Source organism: Cherax quadricarinatus, chromosome 48, assembly GCF_038502225.1.
Source record: "Cherax quadricarinatus isolate ZL_2023a chromosome 48, ASM3850222v1, whole genome shotgun sequence".
Classification (NCBI taxonomy): Eukaryota; Metazoa; Arthropoda; class Malacostraca; order Decapoda; family Parastacidae; genus Cherax; species Cherax quadricarinatus.
The window spans coordinates 18,454,876-18,468,216 of NC_091339.1; the positions used below are offsets into that span (position 1 = coordinate 18,454,876).

Genomic DNA, 13,341 nt, shown 5'->3' on the forward strand with positions numbered 1-13,341 from the left:
GACATCACACATACCACAAGCTACTGGTCTTGTCACCTGCCTGGAAATCATTCTTGGCAGTGCACGACCTGGGGTAGAAGAAAGGGGTATGGAATGGGTGGGGCTGAACCCTATGATGATAAGGACCCAGGATGGAGTAGAACACAGGGAGAGAACAAGATTCCTGGGTAAAACAAAATTCAAATTGGGGGTATGACTGAGTAGGACAGGGTAAGAAAAGTTTTTGTTCAGATTTCTAACCCAGAGGGTCAACCAACAAGGATAATCCAACTCAATGCATCATCAGGGACTGTCTTATTTCCATTAGGGTCCTATTAATCTTGTACCCTACAGTGCAACCCACAAGAGTTGGCTAACACTCAGGTACCTCCTTACAGCTAGGTGAACATGAGCAGCAGGTGTAAGGAAACATCCCCAACATTTTACCCATGCTGGTGTTTGATCCCAGTTCCTCAGTGTGAGCTGAGGACTCGACCAACCAAGCCACAAGTACCTCTGCCATCAGAGTGAGGGTAGTACCCCATGTTGGGGCAGGACCTATTGCTCTGTTTGATCCTTGGAAAACTTGAACCAAGGTGCAATCCTCTCCTGATTACCAATGAAAGTTCTTGCTATCATCTGCTGCCAAGAAAACCATTTCATTGGCATTGAACATTTGATGGGGGTTATAACTGAAGTCCTCAGTAAGCTTGGTAAACTCAAGAGGATGGCTTTCATCAATGATATGGTTGGCAGGTGAACTCTACCCAGTGTGCTATATTATAAATCATTCTAAACTTAAACTCCTTTAAAGGAAAACTTCCTTTCTTACTAAGTCTCATAGTATCAATGCACTGTCTTCCTGACATAAGCAGTACCACTGTACTGCCTTTCAGAGCTTTTTGCTCAATCCAGACACTTGATAACCTTTGTTTTACTCACACTCATCTTTTTGATTACTTCAAAATCACCAACAGTATATACATGGCTTGCACAATTTTTCAACTGTTCCTAATTGTAAAACTTACTGATTTCTTCACTGAACGTTAAGACAGTGTTAATCTGTTTACAGCTTAACCACGGTATTCCCACTTCCAGTAACGATGTCATACTTCTTAGTCATCATGGTTAATAAATATCATTAGGAAAGTTTATAATACTGTATGAGACATGTACTGTCCTGCTCTGTACACTGAAGATATTTCTTGACAAATTTTTTGATACACAGTACTGGTCGCCGTTGCCCATCTGTGAGAGTAGCAACTCTCATTGCTGAGGTCCAGGTAATAAACCCTGGACATTAACATAACATTTTGATACACAAGAACATCACCCATAAAATTTAATACTATCTGAAAGGAATCAGTGGACATTCAAGTAAATCTACACTGCATTTCCCAAACAGCCCCCAAGGTATTTCCCAAACAGCCCCCAGATATTTTCCAAATGGTCCACAGTTTTTCCAAACAGCCCCCAAGTTTTTCCTAAAACCCCAAGTATTTTCCAGATAGTCCCCAGGTATTTTTCAAACAGTCCCAGGTATTTTTCAAATAGTCCCCAGGTATTTTTCAAATACGTAGTCCCCAGGTATTTTCCAATCAGAACCCCAGGCATTTTCCAAACAGTCCCTGGGTATGTTATTTTCCAAACAGCCTCCAGAAACTTCCCAAACAGCCCATGGGTATGTTATTTTCCAAACAGCCTCCAGGAATTTCCCAAACACTCCAAGTTTTCCAAAATCCCCACATATTTCATAATATTTAAAAATAAGTTGAAAAAATACAAGAGTAAGCATTCTTCAGCACTTCTTAATGCAGCATGATATAATCTAATGGTGATGTCACTGCTAGGTCACTGTTGCTACCCAACAGTGACATCACTATTAAATGACACCAAGATGCACCAGGGAACACTGCTGGACACCTACCAGCATCACTCATGTTTGTCTAATGTATTTTAACAATTACCAAATGTTACTTGTAATGTTTTACCTTTGCTATGTATATTGCTTGCTCTATTTTCTAACTGAAAAGTCACCTATGGCAAAACATTGCCTTAATGTCCTGATCAGTGCCTCAGTATTTTTTCCTTACAACTTCGTATCACCATACAAGTTCCTTCTTTCCTAAGTGTATTAACAATAGGGTAAAAAATCACAACTCTTTAATAAAGAAATTATTTATAGTACATCTAAGCATTAATTGATTCACTAAATAAATAAGCAATGACACACAAAGAGGTTGGGACCTGAATACACAAATAGTTTTTTAATAATCAAATACAGAGCAACCATATAAGAAAGTATACTGCACCTGCATTTGTCAGCAATAATACAATTACAGTGGACCCCCAACGTACAATATCCCCAATCTACGTTAAAACCATCCTACGATGCTTTTCAGCATAAAAATTTGACCCCAACATACGTTGAGAAACTAGACCTACAGCATTCGTCCAGTACGCGTCCACATATCTGTCCGCCTGAGCGCGCCTCAGCTGGCCTGCCTTCAGTTAGTGTGCCAATGTTTACAAGCCAGAGCGGTCGCTCCCAAGCATACATTCAGAATATTTTGTATTATTCCAGTGTTTTTAGTGCTTCTATCTGCTAAATAAGCCACCATGAGCCCAAAGAAAGCTTCTAGTGCCAACCCTGTGGCAAAAAGGGTGAGAAATATTATCGAAATACTATCGTACCATGGTCAGCTGCTGCTGCTGCTGTACCACCGTCAGCTGCTGCTGTACCACCATTATTGGTGTGGCTTATCGAGAATACCGAGAAACAATTAACCCCAGAGGGTTAGCCACCCAGGATAACCCAAAAAAGTCAGCTTGTCATCGAGGACTGTCTAACTTATTTCCATTGAGGTCCTTAATCTTATCTCCCAGGATGTGACCCACACCAGTCAACTAACACCCAGGTGAACAGGAAAAAATGCCTGAAACTAGTGCTCATATTGGTGAATTTAAGGCTAGCAAAGGTTGCTTTGAAAGATTTAAGAATCGTAGTGGCATACACAGTGTGATAAGGCCTGTTCTGGAAGAAAATGCCAAACAGGACCTACATTACTCAGGAGGAAAAGGCACTCCCAGGCCATAGTGTCTCATCAGTCATTGCTGCATCTTCAATAAAGGTAAGTGTCATTTATTCTTCATTTAGTAGAGTAGAAAATGTATATTTCATATGGTAAAAAATTTTTTTTCATACTTTTGGGTGTCTTGCACGGATTAATTTGATCTCCATTATTTCTTATGGGGAAAATTAATTCAACCTACGATCATTTTGTCTTACGATGGGCTCTCAGGAATGAATTAATATCGTAGGTCAGAGAACCACTGTACTAGTACGTACATATAAGTAACAGATGGCATACAATTGTTTACCTACACTACTTGTGAAAGATCTTATGTGCAATCACTATCAAGACAAGGTAAAAATAGGAAAGACCAGATCTTCTCAACCATCACAATTACTATCTACTTTGAGTCTTATTCCTGCATCCTGACCTGTGGCCAGTCTTTCCTGTTGCTTGCCTGGTGAACCAGGCTCAAAATCTCACTGCAGTACACTATTATGGTAGTATACAGTTGGAATTAGGCCCCTATCTTCCATATATTATAATGTGCATCTCCTCTGCTCCAAAGAATGCATATTCAGTACTTTGAGGCATTCCCAGTGGTTTAGGTTTTAGTAACTATGCATGAAGTAAACATTCTGTTCCAGCTCTGATCTCTCCTGTGTTGGTGAATGCTTCCTTCCTAGGTCACCCTACGGTGGTAGGAAACAGTTTATGTGATCAAGAAAATTGTAATGGTTTCTCCTTTCATTCCTCATGTATATTATTTAGTTTCCAGATTAATCTTTCATGGGGCACTCCAACTAAAATTTTTCAAAAAGAGTACAAATAATGTACAGCTAATTCAATCTTCCCATCCATTGCTTTTCCCATTTTTCCCATCTCACTGTATTCTTAATGGCCACCTCATATCATTTCGTCTTTTTGTCCTCTCTTTGCAATACAGTAAATTGTTTTCCCTTGAACTCCTTCACACATATTCATTACTCTACAATATTCCACTCATTTCACCATTTTTAAGCAATTAGTATAATGATTTAATTATGCTTCTGAGCTTTGCTGAATGCATTAGGTACTGTAACTAAATATCCAACATCTCTTATGAACATCTCAAAGAAATATTAAGACAGATTTTTAAATATCATATAACTTATAAGGATGATTTACTAAAATTAAAATGTTTGTACCTCAGGTGTACACAGACAAACTTTAATCATACAGAAGGAATGATGTACAGAAATTTTATTTGTGATTCAGGCCCCAGGCTCTCCAATGGCCTAAGTCATAAACGAGCAGAACACTCACCATGCTGAAGGGCATACACGCACAAGCTCGGCCATGAAAGGGGCGACACAAAGGCTGAGGATGGAAAATAGGACTGCACTTAAATTCTGCCAAGCGTTCTCCAAGTCTCTGAAGAAAAGATAACAGAAGATTAAAAAATTATTACATACAACACAAGTAATCATGTATGAGATATGGATATGCTGCATGAAAACTGATACATGATTGGGATCTCAATGCAAGTGTTAATATTAGGACTTAACTACTTAAGATTAAATTCAATGACTTGCCAGAATACAGTACACAAAATAAGACTTTAATGTTCCTATGAGGATTTGTAGGATGCCTACAAGTGGATAAAAATTGTGTCCCTATCAACTGTGTGAATATTAACTTGCGATTTCCTATACATATTATTTTTATTCTTATTTCATGGGGGAAATGCTAAACCCATAATGGTCATAAAGCAACTATGTTTGATCCAAGAGGAGAGCTCCAATTCCCTAGATCAAGAGCCTTTTGCCAGCCTCTGGACACTCACCTTGTAGGAGCGAGTGCCTACATCATTTTGCAATCACAAGAGCAAAGCTTTGCTCAAGGTGTCCCATCATCAGTGTTTAGTTTATCACATAATTATAGTTTCCCTTTGTTGTAGAACATAATACTACATTGTGTCTCCTCTTGGCTCCCTGTTCATCAGTTTACCACTGTTTGTATAGGAATTTTTTGAAACAGCACACTTCTGGCAAGACAGTGAATGAATGAATGAAGATGATATATTTACTCTTTTTTTTCAGGGTCACCCTACCTCAGTGGGAGACAGCTGCTTTGTTCTCAATGGATTCACCTGTACTCGTACACATTTACAGTACATGTGTCTGACTGATAAGGGTGTTTGTTAAGACTAGAAAATGCAATTAGAAGATAGTGGCTAAAATACCTGGAGATACAAACATCAAACAGCAGTTTCAAATGAAAGGGAATTCTAGGGAAAACTATAGACAAAAAGATTGTCACCGTAAGATTACATAAAATAAATTTTGAGAAATTATTCATAACATCCTAGGTAGTAGGTTGGTAGACAGCAACCGCCCAGGGAGGTACTACCATCCTGCCAAGTGAGTGTAAAACGAAAGCCTATAATTGTTTTACGTGATGGTAGGATTGCTGGTGTCCTTTTTTCTGTCTCGTGAACATGCAAGATTTCAGGTATGTCTTGCTATTTCTACCTACACTCATGTCACACTACACATACATGTACAAGCATATATATACACACCCCTCTGGGTTTTCTTCTATTTTCTTTCTAGTTCTTATTCTTGTTTATTTCCTCTTATCTCCATGGGGAAGTGAAACAGAATTCTTCCTCTGTAAGCCATACGTGTTGTAAGAGGCGACTAAAATGCCGGGAGCAAGGGGCTAGTAACCTCTTCTCCTGTATATATTACTAAATGTAAAAGGAGCAAGCGTGCGTGAGCGTGTTAGACAGGAGTGAATGGAGACGAATGGTACTTGGGACCTGACGATCTGTTGGAGTGTGAGCAGGGTAATATTTAGTGAAGGGATTCTGGGAAACCGGTTATTTTCATATAGTCGGACTTGAGTCCTGGAAATGGGAAGTACAATGCCTGCACTTTAAAGGAGGGGTTTGGGATATTGGCAGTTTGGAGGGATATGTTGTGTATCTTTATATGTGTATGCTTCTAGACTGTTGTATTCTGAGCACCTCTGCAAAAACAGTGATAATGTGTGAGTGTGGTGAAAGTGTTGAATGATGATGAAAGTATTTTCTTTTTGGGGATTTTCTTTCTTTTTTGGGTCACCCTGCCTCGGTGGGAGACGGCCGACTTGTTGACAAAAAAAAAAAAAAAAAAAAAAAAAAAAAAAAATCGTTTTTCATTTTGGGCCACCCCACCTCGGTGGGATACAGCCGGTGTGTTGAAAGAAAGAATCATAACATACATTAGACAAAAGTTTTAATTTGCAGCAGTTTTTTTAAGATTAGAAAAAATACAAAGATGAACTACAAAATGAATGCTGGAGCTAAATAAGGAATATGAGTCACAAAAAAACAGACCTCAGTGACTATTAAGGAGGAACAGTGGAGGAATGATGACCAAGTACAAGATTATAGAAGGATACAAGCATATAGATAAAGATGGCTTATCACCATAAACAGAAAGCTCAAGCAAAATGCAGCTAAGAGTATCATACACATGAATATTAATTCAGCACAGAAATACAGCATTGTACTATAAAATTAGCTTTAAAAAAGTTATTTATATCATTTACAAAACTGTATAAACCGAGTAGGGTGTACTAGTGTACTATTAGAGCACACTTACAATTTGATGAAGAGCACTTGCAGCCTGGTCCCATGTCCTTCTTGTGTACTTTGTTGGTCTTGGTGCTGAAACATATCGTGAAGTGGCTGACATTTGACTCTGGCTTCTCCCCCAGCTATTATAAGATTTGACCCGGTTTCTTGTACCTCCTCTTTTTGTCCCATGACCATTCCCATAATTCCGCCTGGAGGAATTAACGCCATCATCTGCAATCATGCCATTATGATTTCTTGAGTCTCGGCACAAAAGTTTTCATAATCAAAACATTTTTGTCATTACAGTATCTGCTTGGCCAATGCCAGTTCTAATCACTTCTATTTGTAGAATGAGTTATACTGTATATCATACACATAAAAGGGCTTATTTTATTTCTTACCTTAATTTAATTTAGCTTCAATACTAGCAATGTGGAGATTAGCTAATATTACTGAATATTACTGTACTTGGTTTTAAAAATAAATTAACACTACTATTAACCTACTATATAATGTTTGGGAATAATGCTTAAACTATTCAGTGAAACATAAAGATAAATAATACACACGTCGACAGACAAGAGGAAATATTTCTGGGTATTCATATTGACAGAAAACTCAAATTTAACAGTTTCCACAACAGTGGGCAATCGCACACACATGCACGTATGGGGCAGGATTTCTTTTGATCCCTTGCACACTCACAGCACAGACTACTCCTCCTATGTCTAGGCCAAAATTTACAGCTCACAGCTTATCTACGTAAGCTGAGCTCAAAACACAGCTTTACAAGAGCAATGCTGGCATCAGTTAACATAGATCAACATGAGAATTGGTGAAAGGGTTAAAATTAAATGTCGCATCCTGTTATGTGTTGTTGATATCAGATCATACTGATTACAAAGCTTCAAAAAGTATATTGATTGCACTCTCAATAATGCTGAAAATACATGTACTTTTCTACAGTTACCAGCTATTGTACATGTGTGAAGCATTAGTATCTGTATTGTGTATATTCTCCTGCATAATTACTATCTCCACAATAAATATAAATAAGCTCACTGTGATCAATGTAGCCATTGCCTGCACGAGTTTGAGCATTTTGGGGACCATAGTATCTGGATGGAGTGCTGGTCCAGGGATCACCTACTTTCTGCAACTTGGGTAAAACATCCACCATCGCTGCACATTATCTGCAAAATAATTAACATTAGAGGACCATAACACTTTCACAAATTTGTAAAATTTCTCTCAGTAAATTTGTACTCTTAGAATCCCAAGGCTTAATTCTTGCATTTCAAAGATACTTTTAGTGCATTTTGCCACAATGGCCATCTTCTACCAGTGTAGGGTGGCCCCAAGAAAAGAAAACATTTACCATCATTCATTCAATAGGTGTCTTATCAGAAATGCAGACATCACACTGCAAAATGACCCTTTGAATTGCAACATCCCTACCCTTCCTTCAGAGTACAGGCACTACTTCTCACTTCCAGGACTAAATCTAGTTACCCACTTACCATCAACTATTCTCTACTCTTAAAAACATTAACAATACAAAGCAATATAAAAGAATAGTCCAGATTACTGTTGTATCTAGAATATATTAAAACAAGAAATCCCTGTTCTGTAGCTTCATTCATCTGATGACTGATGACATTAGACTATTATTATTATTACAGTGGACCCCCGCATAACGATGGCATCACATAGCGATTATTTCGCATACCGCTTACTTTAATCGCAAAATTTTTGCCGCGCATACCGATTAAAAACCCGCTCACCGATTTTCGTCCGAGACGCGTCCAATGTGCGCCCTCACCCAGCCTCACATGTGCCGCCCGTGCCATTGTTTACCAGGCAGCCTCCGCGCTAACATCCAAGCATACACTCGGAATATTTCGTATTATTACAGTGTTTTCGGTGGTGTTTCTGGAAAATAAGTGACCATGGGCCCCAAGAAAGCTTCTAGTGCCAACCCTGTGGTAAAAAGGGTGAGAATTAGTATGGAAATTAAGAAAGATTTTGAAGGGTTTGGGGCTAACCCTGAGAAGCCTATGCCAGTTGTGGAATCCATTGTGCCTACTTCAAAGATTAAGGAAATGTGTGCACAGTGGGTTGAACTGCAAACCTTTATGGATGAAAATCACCCTGACACAGCTGTTGCAAGCCGTGCTGGTGACTATTTCAATGACAATGTTGTGGCCCATTTTAGACAAATCGTAAAGGAACGGGAGGTACAGAGCTCTATGGACAGATTTGTTGTGCGACAGAGGTCCAGTGACTCTCAAGCTGGTCCTAGTGGCATTAAAAGAAGAAGGGAAGTAACCCCGGAAAAGGACTTGCTACCTCAAGTCCTAATGGAAGGGGATTCCCCTTCTAAACAGTAAGAAGATAATGCTCTCCCCTCCTCCCATCCCATCAATCATCACCAGATCTTCAATAAAAGTAAGTGTCATGTAAGTGTGCATGCCTTTTTCAGTTTGTGTGTATTAAAATTAACATTTCATGTGGTAAAAAATTTTTTTTTTCATACTTTTGGGTGTCTTGCACGGATTAATTTTATTTCCATTATTTCTTATGGGGAAAATTCATTCACATAACGATTATTTCGCATAACAATTACCCCTCTTGCACGGATTAAAATCGTTAACCGGGGGTCCACTGTATATTTACAATTTTATAATTTCTGAGTGCCTGTTCTTTCAGGATCAGTCCTAGGAAGGAAGGCAGATCCAATTTCTTGACTCAATAGTCCCTCACCAGTATTAATAAGCTTTCATTTAGGGGTACAGTTTTTGTAGCTCATTCCTGCCTTACATGTTTTTTTGGACCCACGTCCAGGTTGAACCTCAATATCTAAAGATAAAGATGTTTATTTTAACAAATTACATGGTTGTACAGAGGAATATAATAGTCGGGTGTACATGCCAAAAGCCCCTTTGCATGCAGAGCATTTTGGGCACACTTAGGGATTAACTTAAGATTAGTAAGGCAATAATACATAGTTCATATGGTCATTTGATGAGTTACAGTGAGTACAGTAGAACTGTATATTCTATTAGGTAATGCTAGATGGTTTTGATAAGTCTAGTAGAGACTTATTACACTATTGAATTAGTTAATAAAGATTACAGTACTACAATGCAACAATTTAAAACAATTTACAATATGATGTATTACAGTTTAGTACCATTTAAAACAATGAAATTTGGTATTACAATGGAACAATTTACATTATGATGTACTGTATTACAATCTACTACTATTTAAAACAATGGAAAAATAGACATCCTAATTTCATAGTAGTAAGTGGTTGAGCATTCATCAGCACAATATGAGTAACTTTCGAGAAACTGGTAGTGATTAGGTATGGTTTGGTTAATTTTAGGTGATGAGGTGATTTCTTATTAGGGCCTTAAACTGATTTGCAGACATTGGTCCTTTAGTGTATCCTGGCAATGAATTCCAGATCTTCGAGCCTTTTATGTGCATAGAATTTTTCCATAGGGAGAGATGAACATGAGGGATATCAAAGAGTGATCTGTGTCTTGCATTATGGTTGTGTGTTCTGTTATAGTTATCAAGGAGTAGTTTGAGAGGAGGGCTTACATAAGAATACAGTGTTTTGTGTATGTAGTAGGAACAATAATAAGTGTGGATGTTTTGAATATTTAGCAAGTTAAGGCTCTTGAAAAGAGGTGGAGTGTGTTGTCTAATGCAGGAGTTAGTAATCAATCGCACTGCAGCTTTTTGCTGGGTTATTAAAGGTTTAAGGTGATTTGCTGTGGTTGAGCCCCATGCACAAATACCATAGGTGAAGTAAGGGTAAATGAGAGAGTGGTACACAGCTAGAAGAGCTGACTGGGGTACATAGTACCGTATCTTTGAAAGGACGCCTACCGTTTTGGAGACTTTCTTGGAAATTTGCTGTATGTGTGTCTGAAATTTGAGACTGCAGTCAAGGTGGAGACCTAGGAATTTGCCCTCTACCTGCCTCAAAACAGGTGAACCTTTATCAATATGTTTAGCTGTACATTTGAAGATCTGTTTCCAAAAAGCATGAAGTAGGTTTTGTCTACACTGAGAGTAAGGTTGTTGGTAATCATTCAAATAGATATTTTTAGCAGTTCAGCATTTACTGTGTCTGTTAGTATGGTTGGGTTTGGGTGAGAAATTACATAAGTTGTGTCATCTGCAAATAAAATGGGTTTAAGGAGATTAGATGCATTTGGTAGGTCATTGATGTAAATGAGAAAGAGAAGTGGGCCAAGAACATTCCCCTGTGGGACTTCAACAAGAACAGGTTGTGTAGTGGAGCTGGCTCCATTTGTGTATACATACTGGGTTCTATTGTTAAGATAAGATTTTAGGTAACAGTGTGTGTCCTCTGACCCCGTAATGTTAGAGTTTTTGGTGCAAAAGGTCATGGTCAACTGTATCAAAAGCTTTTCGTAAGTCTATGAAAAGTCCCAGGGGAATTCATTTTTCTCGAGTGCAGAATACATTAGTTTAAGCATATGTATAATAGCATCATTAGTACTTTTTTCAGTCTGAACCTAAACTGACAAGGGTTGAGTATGTTGTGGGATACGAAGTAAGAAAAGACTTGTTTGTGAATTAATTTTTCGAAAATTTTAGATAGTAGGGGCAGGTTTGATATAGGCCTATAATTGTTCAGTTCAGTTGGATCACCTCCTTTGAGGATCGGGGTGACTCTTGCTCTCTTAAGTACGGATGGGAAGGTGGAAGATTCAATGGATTTGTTAGAGTTGCAATAATTGGTGACAACACATGAGAAGCTTTTTTATACATGAGTGGTGGTAAGTTATTTAGGTCTCCTGTCTTGTTCTTAAGTGCAGGTTTTTAACACAAGTGCTCAATAAAAACGAAAGAACTGCATACAACAAAGAGCTACAATACTTTACAGGCTTCAGCAGTGTAGTAATCATATTTGTTCCACTATACGACGATGTGAAGTGACATTCATCCGGGTACATTAATACTTATGGGTCTTCCCACCCAAAATGGTATGATATGAAATACATTAACAAACAAACGTTGTATGCTAACGTTTTCGTATATAGTGATTTCATCTGCCGCCAGACCCGGCAAGAACCAGACAAGAAATCATGTTTGGCACCTTATCTTCCATTAACAGTTACATTTGTGTTGATACATAATGATCTGAAAGTTAACAAAATGCAAGTAACAATATGCTTTAAATTACTTACTTGTAAGAATAACAATATAGGGAATAACAATGACTCCAGCCACGAGCCTCCACCCTTACATTGACCTTATTATTCTTCTTGTTGGGTTTGAAAAGGCCACTGACAGCTTACAGAGTATCGAACCCTGATTGAGCTCCCCGGTGTTGGGGGAAAATATATAGCAATTAAAGGGTACAAAAGTTTCCTTTGCAAATATAACCAGAAATTAGAAGTTCCCAAGTAGGCCAGTTGGATTCCTGGTGCCAAGCTCCAGCAGAGCGGGACGCCCACACCTCAGCCTGAATCTAGTAACAGGATCCCCATCAAAACCGTTAATGAAATATCCCAAGAGCGGAAAAATGGAGGTGATGAATGGTGGTCCTGTAAAGTGTTCAGCAGGTAGAATAAGATGATAAGCGTCCCAAAGAGAACGAGAGGAATTTGTCACCGATCTGAGGCGAGAGTAAGACACACACACCACCACCAAAGCTGGAACAGAGGTCCTTAATGTTTAACGTTTTCTTTTTCTTAACAGCTGCTGGTACTTTGCGTTCATTTATTTATTTATTTATTTGCAAATCGTCTTTCTGTGTCGTATATTTAATGAACAGGAAGCACAAAAATCTATAAACTGTCTCAACTATGTCAAAAATTAAGCGCCTGCGTAAATATACAGAAAATGATGAGCTAACGTGGAATGTGAGTTCAATAATTTTAAGTTTATTTAGGTACAGGTACACATAAGTACAATTATCATACGTAGTAACATATATGTAAGTTACCTAGGATAACTAAAAAAAAAGACAGACAAAGTGACTTATTTCCATTGGGGTGCTTGGGTAAACCTTATAATAATAATATAATATAATATATAATTAGTATTGATGAAACATTCGCAATAAAATGAAATAAAAATGCTGGTTATTTCTACATTTGGTCTTCGTATATATCAAATAACTGGTATATCATTATTTTCTTAGTAAAATGCAATAAACCGAACAATGTGTCTTATTAATATACTTGTTGATATATTCTGCCAGTCAAATACCCAGCTGGATAATTATGGAAATCTAGGTCTTGTGCGAGTTTTCGATAGCTTATAATAATAATAATAATAATAATAATAATAATAATAATAATAATAATAATAATAATAATAATAATAATAATAATAATAATAATAATAATAATAATAATAATATAGTCCTAAAAATGTCCGATACTATTTTTTTTTTTTTTGCCATGAACATTGTTGTATGTTTGGGAAATGAAGGAAACAACCTAACCGAACGAAATCCAGCCTAAAATGACCTAACGTAACGACCTTACTCCGCCAGCGATAGACACTGGACCGGCTTTCCTTTACATTCAATTCGTTTATTTACATTATCTTTGATTGGCCAGGAGTGTCAATCTTAATTAAGGATTAAGGATTTTATTTCTTTGCATAGTTTACAATGTATATTCACAA

At 37.7% G+C, this 13,341-nt stretch overlaps 1 protein-coding gene across 2 annotated transcripts in view; it reads right to left on the reverse strand.

The window, feature by feature from the left end:
- The window catches only part of mino (glycerol-3-phosphate acyltransferase mino), a 163,811-nt gene extending 151,454 nt beyond the window's left edge, over positions 1-12,357 (reverse strand). Inside the window, exons 1-4 of one of the 2 annotated variants that reach the window (XM_070094933.1) lie at positions 11,892-12,357; positions 7,720-7,850; positions 6,683-6,888; positions 4,359-4,412 (exon numbers count right to left, since the gene is read on the reverse strand). In XM_070094933.1, coding sequence (XP_069951034.1) covers positions 4,359-4,412; positions 6,683-6,888; positions 7,720-7,837 — 378 coding nt within the window. In that variant the 5' untranslated portion in view covers positions 7,838-7,850; positions 11,892-12,357. Of the gene's footprint in view, positions 1-4,358; positions 4,467-6,682; positions 6,889-7,719; positions 7,851-11,891 lie in introns of both variants that reach the window. The other variant, XM_070094932.1, reaches the window with a different exon arrangement.
- Positions 12,358-13,341: the final 984 nt, after the last annotated feature.